This window comes from Coturnix japonica, chromosome 1 (assembly GCF_054131305.1).
Source record: "Coturnix japonica strain WE chromosome 1, WE-NBRP24, whole genome shotgun sequence".
Taxonomy (NCBI): Eukaryota; Metazoa; Chordata; class Aves; order Galliformes; family Phasianidae; genus Coturnix; species Coturnix japonica.
The window spans coordinates 36622238-36635747 of NC_140663.1; the positions used below are offsets into that span (position 1 = coordinate 36622238).

A 13510-nucleotide genomic window follows, 5' to 3' on the forward strand; every position below is an offset into this window, starting at 1 on the left:
TCACATACAGAAGTATAGGTGGAAACTGGGGAATTATACTTCATAACTGTAGTGGAATTTGTATGTTGGAGAGAAAAATTATGAACAAAGATGAGGCACTAACACATCCAGAAGAAGTCAACTGAAATAGATGTTAGTGTCAAAATAATAGCAGTTGTGAAGGAGATGTTACTTTTTTAATGGAATAAAACAAAAGATAAGAGCGTATAAAAAGGAAATAGAAGTTCTTTTAAGTGTATACATTGCTACATGCCATATTTTATATGAGCTGATACTGATCACACTTCATAAATAAATGGAGATGGAAATGTTTGTATGCAACACAATTTTTAACCGGTAACAGACAAAAATGTATTTAAGCATTCAAGTGTGACAAGATAATGCAGTGATAATTCTCTGAATGGTATTATTAGGTACTGGTAATAATACACCATCCTAAAATACATTCCAAAATCGAATATTAAATGTGAACATTTTAAAGCTTTAATGCCTTTCTGTATTGAAGTAAGTGCCAAAAAATCATAGGTGAAGTTCAATACAGAAAGTGCTTTCAGTCTTAATGGTGATTTGTAAGGTAAGTACAAGATAACTGCCACTAAAAACTACAGCGTGAGTGGTTTAGTACGGCACTAGCTGTGGGCGTACAATCAGCTTGACAGTACTAAGTAAATAGAACAAGTTCTCATTCTCCTGCAGCTATGTTCTCATGCTGAAACACTTTAAGAAACTGGTGTTTCAATGCATTTCAGTAACAAATTGCCTAAGATAAAGTTTAGGAATGAAATAAGCATTGGTTATTTTTCTAAGGAGAATATAGTTTCTTAAACAAGAAACGATAGAGAGTAAAGTTGGAAATTCAGCCTGTATACTAAAAACATATTTTTGCCTTCTCTTTGCCATGTACTGTTTATAACCTGATGAACTCATTACCAGAAAGTAATTCTCATTGTTTTAACTATGTATATACTATAAAATCTTGAAATCTGAGAGTAGAAAAATAAAATACATTTCAAAAAAATCAGAATCCTCTATTTTATAGTGCTTTGCCACTTACCCTAATTTATTTGTATTGCTTTCATAAAGAACAGATGAAGAGTTTCAAAGCAGCTATTATAATCAATGTATACAATATGACAAAAGAGAAACAAAGCCCTGGTTTATTTATTCTTTCTCATTAATTATTCACTAACCGTTGGGATAGGCATTGTTTTGTTACAATATTTGGGTTGTTTCTGCCAGAATGAATTTAGGAATAGTTTTCAATGCGGTATTTCAGTAAAATTCTCTAGCAGAATGCAAATCAGAAAGCAGAGTAATTTGGATCAGTTAGGAACTGCAGGAGAGTAAAAAGATGAGAAGCGTAAATGCTAATATGTTTTCATGAGGCGATAACAAAGGAAAAAAAGTAAGAAACTGCATGACAGTGTGGAGCCCTAGTTAAGCTTATTTGTGTTCTAACAGAAAAACCTATTAGTTCTGATGTTTCTTAGAAACTGTATTGTGTTAGAATTATGCGATATGTAAATTTTAAATGTTAACATACTAGAAATAGTAGCATGTTGCTCAGAGTTAAGATCTACGTAAGGTCTGATATGAAAAAGAAATATTAATAAATAACATTCAGTGTTCTATATTTGGAAATCCTGTTCCCAACCTAGACTTAGCTATTTTGTTAAAAAATCCTCTAATAAATATCTTTTAAACACTGTTCACTGTAAAACTAAGAGCATTAGTGAGTCTTAGAATACAGTGAGAACAACAGTGAAGCTTACCTGACTTTTTTCTTCATTCAGACAAAATTAAATCACAATGAAAGAAGTCTAATAAAGATATACATTTATATATATATATATACATATATCTGCACACACTCACATATATATGCATATATACATACATTTGCTATGATTTCTAATTTTTTACTACCCAACATAAAGTCTCAATATCCCAGATGTCTGTATTTATTGTCTTCTTTTTCACGTGGAACTTAAATACAGTGGGGAAAAAGAAAACAAACCTCAAAATAGTACAGTTGCTCCAAATGGTCTCTGCCATTACTATTGCAGTATTCAAAGAGTTATTCAAGATGGAAGGAGGCTGAAATCTCTAAAAAATGTAACAGCATTTTTACTGGAGGTCTTACAAAAATGTCTAAATAATTAGAGGACGGAAAATAGCATATGACTTCTAGGAATGAGTTAAGAAATAAGAAATTCATTCTGACAGCATATTAAAAATGACTAGTAGCACTGAGTTCCCAGAAGTGGAAAATGGTAATCTGACTTACTTTGTAGAAAATGTAGTCCTATTCAGCTGATGATAAAATATGAGACTTTGCATTTATTCCGGTTTAAAATGTTTTACCTGGGCCTTTGTACCTAGACGGTGTTGAGTGAAAAAGTCCATAAATAATTTGCTGTTGTGTCTGGTATCTCGGTGTGTTTGCACTTGTTTCCCAAAGTGTTTAATTATCTCCTCCATAGGATTTAGAGTATATAGGAAAACAAACTCAAGACAGCTTCTCTCTATATAATATTCTTTTCAAGACCTATCTCATTTCTGCCTTAGACTAATGTGATAAATCAGCTGCACAAGGGTCAGTTGTGAAACATCCCTGTGGTTACAAGAAGAGTTAGTAAATCCATGGAGGGATTGCATAAGTTGTGCTAATGTTTCAAAGGATACTCTGATTTTTGCTTAAGATACATCAGATTTCTTTGTTTTCCAGAATACATGAGAAATCTGTAATGGCAAAAAAAAGCAACCATCTGGAAAGTTCTTATTACAGTTCTTATTTGTGTATTTCACAGAACTACGGTTTTAAACTTTTATTTTTTTCCTTCTGTTTGGAGCTTTATATGTTTTTGTGTAGTCTATACTTTGTTTCACCCTGCTGTGTGTTACTGGGTGATTTTCATGAGTACAGCTCCTTACTTTTTGCAGATATGTCCATTTTGTGGTGTCAGTAAAAAGTAATGAGCATCTTCAAGTTCCCTTAATCATGATTTGTGTAGGCTTCCATTGAACTATGCCATTCCAAAAAGATGAATTAGGATAAATCTTCCTATCGTGGTAACAATGCTGATTTAGCTCTACCATGCCTTTTGTGTTCTTTTTCTCTGTATGTAATTAAAATTAGAATTATACCATGGTTTACAGATTTACTTGTAGAACATAACAGATATTTTTTGCAGGGTTTTTTTTGTGGATGTAATATTTGACTTAGAGTTTAAGTCAGTTATTTAACTAACATGTTCCAGTATTATTCCTTAGCATAGCTTCCATTCACCTCATCAAATAATTGCATTTTGTTAACCTTCCATGGAAAGAGAATTCTGTTCAGCTGGCTTATTTACATTATGACATGATTTATTATTTGCTTCATGTATTGTTGATTGCTTGAGTTGTTTGCTGTGAAATCTTCCACAAAATACCTACATTTAAAATGTTTGAATCTTTATTATAGGTTTGTATACAACATAGTACAATTTTGCATTGTTAGGTAGAAGCACAAGATGGTGAATGAGTTATGTAATAGTAAGCATATAAAAAGTAGCTAAAGGCATTAAAAGAATTTTCAGGTCTGTGAAGTCTAGCTGATAAATGTAGACACTTTATAGGAATATATTTATCAACTTTTTTTTTTAATCAACAATAGACTTGAGAGTGCATTGGATATGGAAAAACGAACTCAAGGCAATATTGTAGATATATGGTCAGCTTTGTAAGTAGACCAAAAATCCTAACTAACTTCATTGGTTTTACCATTCTTTCTCTAGGTAAAGTGAAACTTTCAAAAAAGAAGATCATGTTTTGTATCACCATCTTTTTAAAGATGTCATAAATTCTTCAGCATTATGCATGAGTCTATGCATGAGCGTGTAAATTATAAGGGATAACTTGAAAAGATTGATGATTTTATCTTTCAAACTCAGTTTGCACATTTTTACTTTGAAATATTCTAACATACATATTAGAAAAGCTTATTAGTGTGACCGTTAAAATATGAACCATGGGAGTCATTTTTTGCTTTCCAAATATATATTTAATAAGATCTTATTACTATCCCTGTTGTAGGATCCCTGTTGTAGGAGCTTTATTCCATGTACTCAGTAATTAGACCTGAAGTTAAGTTACTTTTGATGTCTTCTCGTGAAGCATTTACAAATGCTTATATAGTCCTAGTGCTGGAACAAGCTGCAATCTGTTTTGTCAGATTTCATCTTCAGGTCTACAGGAACTTTCTTTCTCCTTCTGTTAATTATCCCACATTAAGGTTCAGTTCTTCAGTAGTGGTCCTTAAGCTGGTATAAGTTTCATAAGAAGCTTTTAGCCTTTGGGCTAAAAGGAGAGCAAAGCATATTTTTGCCTGCAGAAGATTACTTGCTCACTGCTACTCTCTAGAGATCAGTAGTCATTGGAGACTAGTGCTAGAAGAACTGACGATGTGGAATAGGGTTGTGTCCTTCATAGTTTCCTGATACCCTTTTTCTTTGCCTACCATTCACAAAATGAATTTTGCTTATGTGTTTGTACCCCCACACTTCTGGTAAATTTGAAGAATTGTATTTCTGCTGTCCTTTTTTTTGACCCCATTAAATTGATTTACCTTTAAATGTGCTTGAGTCATCTCTATGCTAAAAAGCCGCCAATTTGTTGTAGAATTCTTTTGGTTTGTTTTGTTGGCTTTTTTTTTTTTTTTAAGGTAAGTAGAAATTCTTATTCAATGCTCTAAAAAATCAGCTGACAAAACACTAATAAAAATTCTAAATGTTGTGGATTTCATCTACATTTACACCTAGATATTATGAACACTTATCTGATAATAGTCTGAACTGCTTGTTTAGTTTTCCCACATTTTCTTTACTGTTAAACACAAAGAGTTTTGCTGTTATTCAAAATATTAATGATACTGAAACAAACCAAACACAGACTGTGATGCAAATGCTTCTCCGTGTTTTGAAGAAATAGCAAGAGCCTTTGCAGCTGCTCATTTCTGGAGGGCAAACATTCTGTCTCTCAGCAAAGCACAGCCCTTCAGAACTGAAATGAAATAAACAAGTACACATTCTTTGTGATGTTAGAAGATGTTTATGGTAGAAGAGGAACCCAGTGAGAAGCAATACTGAAGTCCTGCTGTACTGAATGACTGCCTGCCTTACTTCTTATAACTCACAGGTTGTGCCAGGGGTATTTGCAAGTCCTACTCTTGTTCCTTAGAACTTTTTTTAAGTTGATTTTTTGCAAAAATGACCCAATTTAAAAATAAATAAATAGTTTTGGAAAAGGAAAATTACTAGAAATTCATTATCAGCCAAAAACATTAACTGTTCATCTTGCTCAATACATTGTTTACACTGTAAGGTAAAGTGAAGAGTTCATGAAAGCTGTGCCTGTTTATTTATTTATTTATTTATTTATTCCCATTTTGCAGATTGCACCGAGGAAGTGTGGGGATTTCCCATGTGTCAGTACTTGAAGGACAAGGGCTGGTGCTGCGGTCGCAATGCTAGAATGTCAGCATGCTTGGTATGATTCCCCTTCTTTTCTTTTTCCTACTGAGAGCTCTATCCAGATGTTACAGGATTCATTGTTTTTGGCTTCTAAGCCAAGAGCCATGATTTTAATCCAAGACTTTGCAGAGTAACATCATTAATGTTGTAAGCATGATGAATTGTATCTAAAAAAATAGTACTGACCTTCCAGCATTATATATTTTATACTTGCTGAAGGCATGAAAAAAATGAGTATTGACAGAAATATATTTTAAGAATGGACAGAAAGGCCAAACCTTTGCTAAAACCTAAACAAGGTAACCCCTCAGGGTAATAGTTCCTGGCCAAGGACTTAGAGTGGAGCAAGGTAATTGTAGAAGGACTGCAATCAGTAACTCCCCTAACGCCTTCATGATTCATAATATTGAATGTTCAACTGCTTGAAACCTAAACAAACTTGCCTCTTCCAAAAGTGAGAAGAGCTCTAAAATCCATGTGGCTTAACAGACTGGAAATATCTTTTTAACACTGCACCAGGAGTTGCAGAGACCTAACTTTAGGAAGACAGAATGACGAACTGTTGTCTAATTTGAAAGAACAGATATGTATCAAAAATGTTGACCACTGTTTCAGTTAGAAGACTAATATCCTTGATTAGTTTTTAATTTCTTGTATCAAGATGAGTCATGTGTTCTGGTGAGCCTTTGCTGCTACCTTTTTACCTCTGTTAGAGAGAATAGTGTGGGCTAAGTAGTCAGTACAGGCTAACATATCAAGGTTATATAAATGCAAGCTAACATGATAATTTAATACTGTCAGATGAAAGTAAAGGAGGACAGTTAGTATTTCATTAGGCTTAAATGTGTTACCCTTGGCAAGGTTAAAAAAAAAGTCTGTTTCTTTTAGCCATGATGTTGTAAAACCTTTATCATAAAAATACTTTCTAAAAGAGATTGCCTGTTTTCTTTTTATTGTTAGTGTAATACAATACCTAGGCTGACCCATTAGTTGCTTTCTTTCCCATTCCTTTTCTTTTAGAAAGGGAAAGTTTGGGCCGTCTTTCAACAATGGTAGGAAGATAAATTTTGTAAGCAAATGACTCCAAAGAGATAGTACTGAACATGTCATATGTGTCTGTTTTAGAGTTCACAGAATTCACAGAAAATAGGCAGCTAAAAATTTCTTTTGTTTAAATCTTCACAAAGGCAAGGACTTCTCCCATGCCACTAGATGCTTCTACTGTTACTACAGTTGAAATTCCATGCTTGCATTTTTCATGACTAGGACACTCTGCCCTGTAGGAGGTAGAAAGGAGGTGGTGCCGTGCAGCTGGGCACCCACCTTCCCAGGGGCAATGGCTAGCTTGGATAAACTGAATCTGCTGAACAATGATAATATACCCACTGTTACAACATATGTTCATCATTTCATAGTGTTCAAATTGGTTAAAAGGCCAATGGACAAAAGGTCTGGACGAGATACTCTGATTTTTTAAATTTATTTACTCTTTGTACTAGAGTCTAAAAGTACTTAAAGGCATTGACCATCAAACTAATCTTGACTTTGAAGTAATTGATTAGAAAGTGAATTTCTTGTATTTCTGCAAAAATAGAAGGTATAAAACAAATATCTAATATTGTGTTTAAAATATTATATTGTAAATAAAGGATTATGCAATAATTATATACAACAATACGAAAAGAATTCTTAGAAATTCTTCTGGAAACCAAAAAAAGAAAGAAATTTTGCTCACATTTACTCCATACAGTTGGTTATCACTGCTTCTCCTATAAATAAACCAAAATAACGGGACTGAGCTGTTTATGATTCTGTAACGGTATTAACACTTTAAAGTGTGCAAGCTCATGTTATGCCACATCATTAATCTTTTAAAATGTCATATCCTCTGACTTTTATACAATGTGTTTATAAAATGTTCTGATAAAGAATAAACATATCAGCAATTTAATTCCTTTAACTTAAAGGCTTTGGAGCGAGTTGCAGTCGGCCAAATGGTAAGTCACACTGTTTATTTTAACCATTCTAAGATAAAATGTGTTTTTCCCCTTTAAATGCTCTTAATCCGTGACCTTTGATTGAACTTCTGAATTTCTGGAATCTAAAACACTAGCATACACTACATCAAATCCTGATAGATAGCATGTGTCATCATGAAATTGCATTTTTATTGCTGCAATTGTACCTAGTGAGTCAGTTTTCTCCTGATAATTACGAGTCTGAAAAAAAGGCTTAAAATTTAAGACATTAAGCTACTCTTCCTAACTTCTTGCACTATCTTTCAGCAAGTATATAAATTAAGTCCAAATGCCCTTCTGATATCCCTGGTTTGTATCACTCTATCCCGGTGTTATATCAACGAATGTAAAAATAGAAATTGTTATGACAAAAGCTTATATCTGTAAGAAACATCATCATTCTCATTTTTAATCTCTGTATTTTTTTTATCTGTGAATACTTTGAATTACTGTTGTGCGAGTTATCCTGTTTGGGATGGCAGACACCTACTGTGCAAATATTTAAAAAGACTGAGAACTCTCTTCTCTCTGTGTGTATTCCTGCTGTTCCCAGCCGTCTTTCATTGTGGAAGTGCTTTGCCATGAATTTTAGACTGGTAACTATTAACTACTTTTATGGAAACGGATCCTTTATACTTGAAGATACGAACTTCTAAGTGTATTCTGTTTTTATGAGCACAGTGCTTTCTGCATTGTTGAGACTACAGCATATGATAATTCAGCTAGGAAATTATTTATTTGTCTTTAGAACAGTTTAGGTAAATTGTTGTATTTATTTTGCAGAGTAGAATTTGGGTCATGATCCCTACATCTTTTCTCTGATCTTTTTCCCTCTGCTGGTTTTTGAACTTCTACTTCAGGCTTTGGGTTTCTTTTTTTTCTCAGGTTCAAGTTGTGTTAGAATCTGGCAATGGAAATTTAACTGGATTCAGGAATGTTAGTAAAATGTCCAGTTGTTATGACTGATATTAAGGAATGTAAACCAATAAGTAGTTAAGAAAGCCAATACTATTTTGGTTTATTTGGTTGGTTGGTTGATTGGTTGGTTGGTCTTGTGTGTTTTTTTTTTACTCTGATATTAATTTCAATGTCAATTTTAAATCCTTTCTATTGATTTTTTTTTTTTTTTTCCAGCTGCCTACAGAATCACTGTTTTATCGAGCTGTTCTTCAGGTTATTATAGAAGAAACTTATGGTGTCACCAAAAGGTAGGAAGCTCTAAATTCAGGGAATACGAAACAAGATGTGATTTTCTGTTATCCCTGTTCAGTATTTCCTAAGAAGCAGGTTTGCTTCAGTCTCAGACTGAAGATATTTATTGGTATTAAAAAAAAGGATACATTTGTTCCTTCTGTACATCACATTTGTTCCTACGTCCTCATCACAATTGTATTACCCTTCCTTTACCTTTAGCTGAAATAGGTCCTCCTTGATACTGGGTTCATTATTAAAATCTGTCTTCAACAGCAAAGCAACAGCAAATGTCTAAAAGTTTACGCAGCCTTAGACTGCCCTGTGATTCAGAAATCTTGGCAGCTTTAATACTGCAGATGATAAAAAGACATTTCCTTTTGTCCTGAGAAAAATGACCATTGGCTAACGTGGCTGTGAAGGACTTCTTACTGCCTATGTCTGCATCAGCAAGTGATGTGCCCATGGACAATGGGATTTGGCAAGTTAGTGCTATGATCTTGACATCTTCACTAAACACTTTTGTGGAGCTGCAGTCTGGATTAACTTCTATCTCATTATGTGGGACGTATGCTCATTAGCATTTGGTGCACATCCAGAACCACAACTTCCAATTTAATTTAATTTTGGAGCTCTGATCCTATTCTACAGAGCAAACCATGATATGGGAGGTGAGCAAACCCCAAAAGTCACTTGGGAAATATACTTCTGATCTAAAATAAATGCTAATGCAGATACTCCCAAGTCCCAAGCAAAGTGGGGCGCCAAACAGCTAGCCCTTCAGAAGGTCAAACTCCTGAAAGAAGAAATACTTTTTTATTTTAAAATTACCTAAAAGTCAACCCATAAAATCATTGCTGATAAAGTGTGAAAAAAATAATAAAAGTCGGAGATGATAGTGTACTTCATTTTTAAGAGGAAGCGTAACTTGGAGGAAGTAATTTAGGATTATACTTCTGAAATAAATGTAGGGCAAGACTACCTGCTTTCAAGCTGATTAATGTGAGTTGCCACCAGTTTCAGTGGAACAGCTGATATTTTCTTTACTGTTCTGAAACCTTGTGTGATGGTTCTGCATTTTTTGAGATGTGCAGTTCCAGAATAACACTTAACACATTAAAGCAATTGAGAGAATGAACTCTTAAGACTGCGAAATGTTTTTAATCTGTTCTCCTTTTTTTAAACTACTTGTATACAACATGAATCTATTAAACATATTGTATATCTATCTGTGCTGACTCTTGCCAGCAACTAAGCACTCACCAGCTGCTCATTCACCACTCCCTCAGCATGATGAGAAAAACTCAGCAAGATAAGGACATTTTGATAAGTGAATGAAAGGGAAGGGTGGAAAAAAAGCAAAGCAACCCTAAACACAAAAACAAGTGAAGCAAAGGATCACCGTCTCACCAGCAGACTGCTGCCTTGGCAGTCTTCAAGTCACTACCTTGAAAATACTACCTTCCAGTTTTATTGTTGCATATCATGGTACACAGTATGGCATATCCCTGTGGTGGGTTTGAGTCAGCTGTCCTGGCTAGGTTTCCCCCCAGCCTTTTGCCCAGCCCAATCCTACTTGCTGCGAGGCAGAGCTGTGTGACATCAGCTGAAATATCCATGTGTTATCAGCACTGTTTTAGTCACAAATGCAAAACACAGCACCATATGGGCTGCTAAAAAGTTAACCTGTCTCAGCCAGACCCAATGTGGTATCTTTGCCCCTCCAGCATCTGATTAGGAGAACAGAGGCCTGTCATAGAAGCATAATTGTTAGCTGATTTTCAGATTGCATCACCCCAAATGTTTAAATGCACCTCAGTATTAAATATGACTACAGAAATTCTTTATTTTTAAAAAAATAATCGTGACCATTGGTTCTTAATGAATGGGAATCCCTGCCACCCAAAAAACATTAGAACTGTCACAGGGTAAAGTCATTATGTTGACCTCAGTAGATTCTAATGCTGATCCTTAAATAAGGAGAAAGAGTTTTTACTAAGAATAAAGAGGGAGAAAAGCTTTAAATACTTAGAAATTAAAAAATAATTTTAAAAAATCTATTTAGATTATTAGCATACTTTATTCTTAAGAAATTGAAGTGCATGTTCAGGAGCAACTGTTGTAGCTGAAAATGTAACTCCTGTGTCGTAAAACTAGACAAGGGCAGTGCTATGTGGGGGGAATAGTCAAGAAAGTGAGTTCAAATTCACAAAAGTATTATGTCATTTCTCCGAGATATTTTAAACAAAGAAGAAAAAATCGACAGATGTGACCTATCAGTGTTTCTACATGGTCTTCATGTTTTTGTGCATTATTTTAACGTGTTTTCTTAAACTGTCTGCAATTTTAGCTGGCTTCAAAAGTAAGCCACTGTGCTAAAAAGAGTAAGTTCTGGTATCACTTAACTAAGCAACAGTTTTGAGGATAAGAACACAAGGTTACCTGTGACAGTGAAATTTTGCTATCACTTTCCATTTTGCTCAGTCTGGTGGTTCATAATAAATTACAACAGCATTGTAGTAAATAATGACAGTGTTATAGGAGTACAGAAGGAAATATCATTCAGCAGAAATAAGAATTTTGTCACTTGTATGAAGAAATAAAACCATCACGGGAGAAATTAAAAAGAAACCTTCACCTCTCCAATTTTTTGGTAAAATAGTAACCGTTCTACAGCTGTAGTACAGCTGTACAGTTGTGCCTAGAAACTTCTCCAAGTATTAGCCAGTTGTTTAAAGTGAAAAAGAGAAAAGGAAAATTGCTACTAACTTGACTCGAGGGGCTGTCCAATGGATTTATTTGCACTCGACTGGAAATTCAGATAAAAATGACTTTTAAAATGTATAACTTTCTGTAACTGGAATGCATGCATCTCAACACTATATTTGCAGTGATCGACATGTTGGAAAAATTTTCTCCAAATCATCCTCCTTCTTAGATTATGTCAGAAAGTCTCTGAAAAAACTGGAACTGGATGATTCAAAGGTGAGTTGCTAAACAGAAACTGCATGAAATCCTTTTATCCATGTAAGTTCTTGAGCTCAGCACCATAACGCAGTGTTTTAACTGCGTTGTATTTATGTATTGCTATAGAAAGTGTATGTATTGCTATATAAGTATAAAGTACTATTTATAGAGCTGTTCTCTATTTTAATTATATTTCTATTAAATATCTGTTATTGTTTATTTAATACATTATTATTTATTTAATATTTCTATTAAGCAATATATCAAACTTGAGTTGTTTCACGTTTTTGGAAAGTCGTTTTCATGTATCATTTCTTTGGATGGTTTTGTTTTTCTAATGTCTTTATAGAAAACAATTGTCTTTTGTGTGTGATGCTCGTGATCAGAATTATGAAGGCCTTTCTGGTATTTTTGAAGATACTCCTACAAATCCCCTGTGAGGCAAAATGAAATGTTCTAAATGCTCTGTTTTATACATGCGGTCACTTAGAGATAACTAAAGCCTTTTAGATGCTACGTGAAACAGGTATCAAGAGTTTCAAGAGTTTCTTCTCTGAGCTGATAATGTGCATCCTGATAAAAGCAACTCTTGCACCCTTGTAGACCCAGCTAATATACTGTACTATACAAAGGTGTTTTTTCATCTGTACTTATTTTTAAAATGAAAGCAATGGGAGAAAAAATAAAAATAAAAATAAAATAAAATAAAATATATAGGAAAAACTTTGACACCTTTAAATTTCACAGTGCATAACACCAATAATTCCATCCATGCAGTGTGCTTCTTATACAGTTTGGTTCCCAAAGTATTTCCTATTGATTTTAGCCTTTGGACAGTCTCCTTAAGCAGCCTTTGAAGATCTTCTTAGGTACTGCCTCTGCATGTGGAAAAGCCTGATACTTCTTTTTTTTTTTCCTGTGAATTAATGAGTGTTAAGGAGAGACAATAACCTTTTAAAATAACTTTCCCAGGTAGAGAAAAAGAAGTAAGCACCAAACTGAGATTTAAACTTGAGAGATCTTTGGCAGTTTCTTTACGTTCTCGAGTGCCTTGTGTTATATCTTTACAGTACAACTGCTAAGTTGGTCAACAGATGGCAACCTAGCATTAAGCATGGAATATGGCTGTGTGAATGGAAAATCCTGGCTGCAGTGTAAGAATAAGCTGTGCAGCGGATACACTAGAAAGTGTTTTGCAGAATATTAAAAAAATAATAATATTAGTAAAAATCAAAGGAAAATAGATGTTGTAAGCATGTAAAATACTTAAGTTGAATGTTGTAATAGTTTTTGGCAAATCAGTACTTAGTATCCAAAGTCAAAATGTGTAATCGATTACAATTTACAGACGCATTAAACCATGGACTAGGATAAAAATGTGAAACAAATAGACAGCTAAAAGGCCAAATAATAGCAGTTGATGGTGGAATCTTGCTTACAGCTTTAAGAAAAATACCTCTGAGACTTTGTTTTAGAAGGGTTATTTATTTTAAAGGATTATTATTTTGAAGGATTCTTAGTTTAAAAGGATTCAGTTCTGTTTACTCATTAAGTTACCTGTTTGCTCTTCTATATAAATAGATTCTAACATCACACACTTGCACTGGTTTAAAGTAACTGCTGGCATCTTCCTTATCGTGTGTGCAGTCACCCAAGAGCAGCAGTGGATTGTTTGTGTTACAGCCAGTTTAATGAATTATTGATTAAATTCTGCTGGTAAAGAGTTATACATTCTTTTCTTTAAAACTAGTGAGCATGGAAACTTCATGATAACGTGCCTGATTTTAGAAGTGCTGCCTTTTGCTAGAAAGGCTCTGGGCA

General features: G+C 34.0%; 1 protein-coding gene across 10 annotated transcripts in view; it reads left to right on the forward strand.

Annotated features, from left to right (window-relative positions):
* METTL25 (methyltransferase like 25) overlaps positions 1 to 13510 on the forward strand; it is a 60566-nt gene that overhangs the window by 30029 nt on the left and 17027 nt on the right. For 4 of the 10 annotated variants that reach the window (XM_015857441.3, XM_032443748.2, XM_032443754.2 and 1 more), the window contains 4 exons: positions 5435 to 5529; positions 7481 to 7510; positions 8666 to 8739; positions 11614 to 11707. In XM_015857441.3, the coding sequence (XP_015712927.2) occupies positions 5435 to 5529; positions 7481 to 7510; positions 8666 to 8739; positions 11614 to 11707 (293 nt within the window). Of the gene's footprint in view, positions 1 to 5434; positions 5530 to 7456; positions 7511 to 8665; positions 8740 to 11613; positions 11708 to 13510 lie in introns of all 10 variants that reach the window. The other 6 variants (XM_085537796.1, XM_085537803.1, XM_085537822.1 and 3 more) reach the window with 3 other exon arrangements.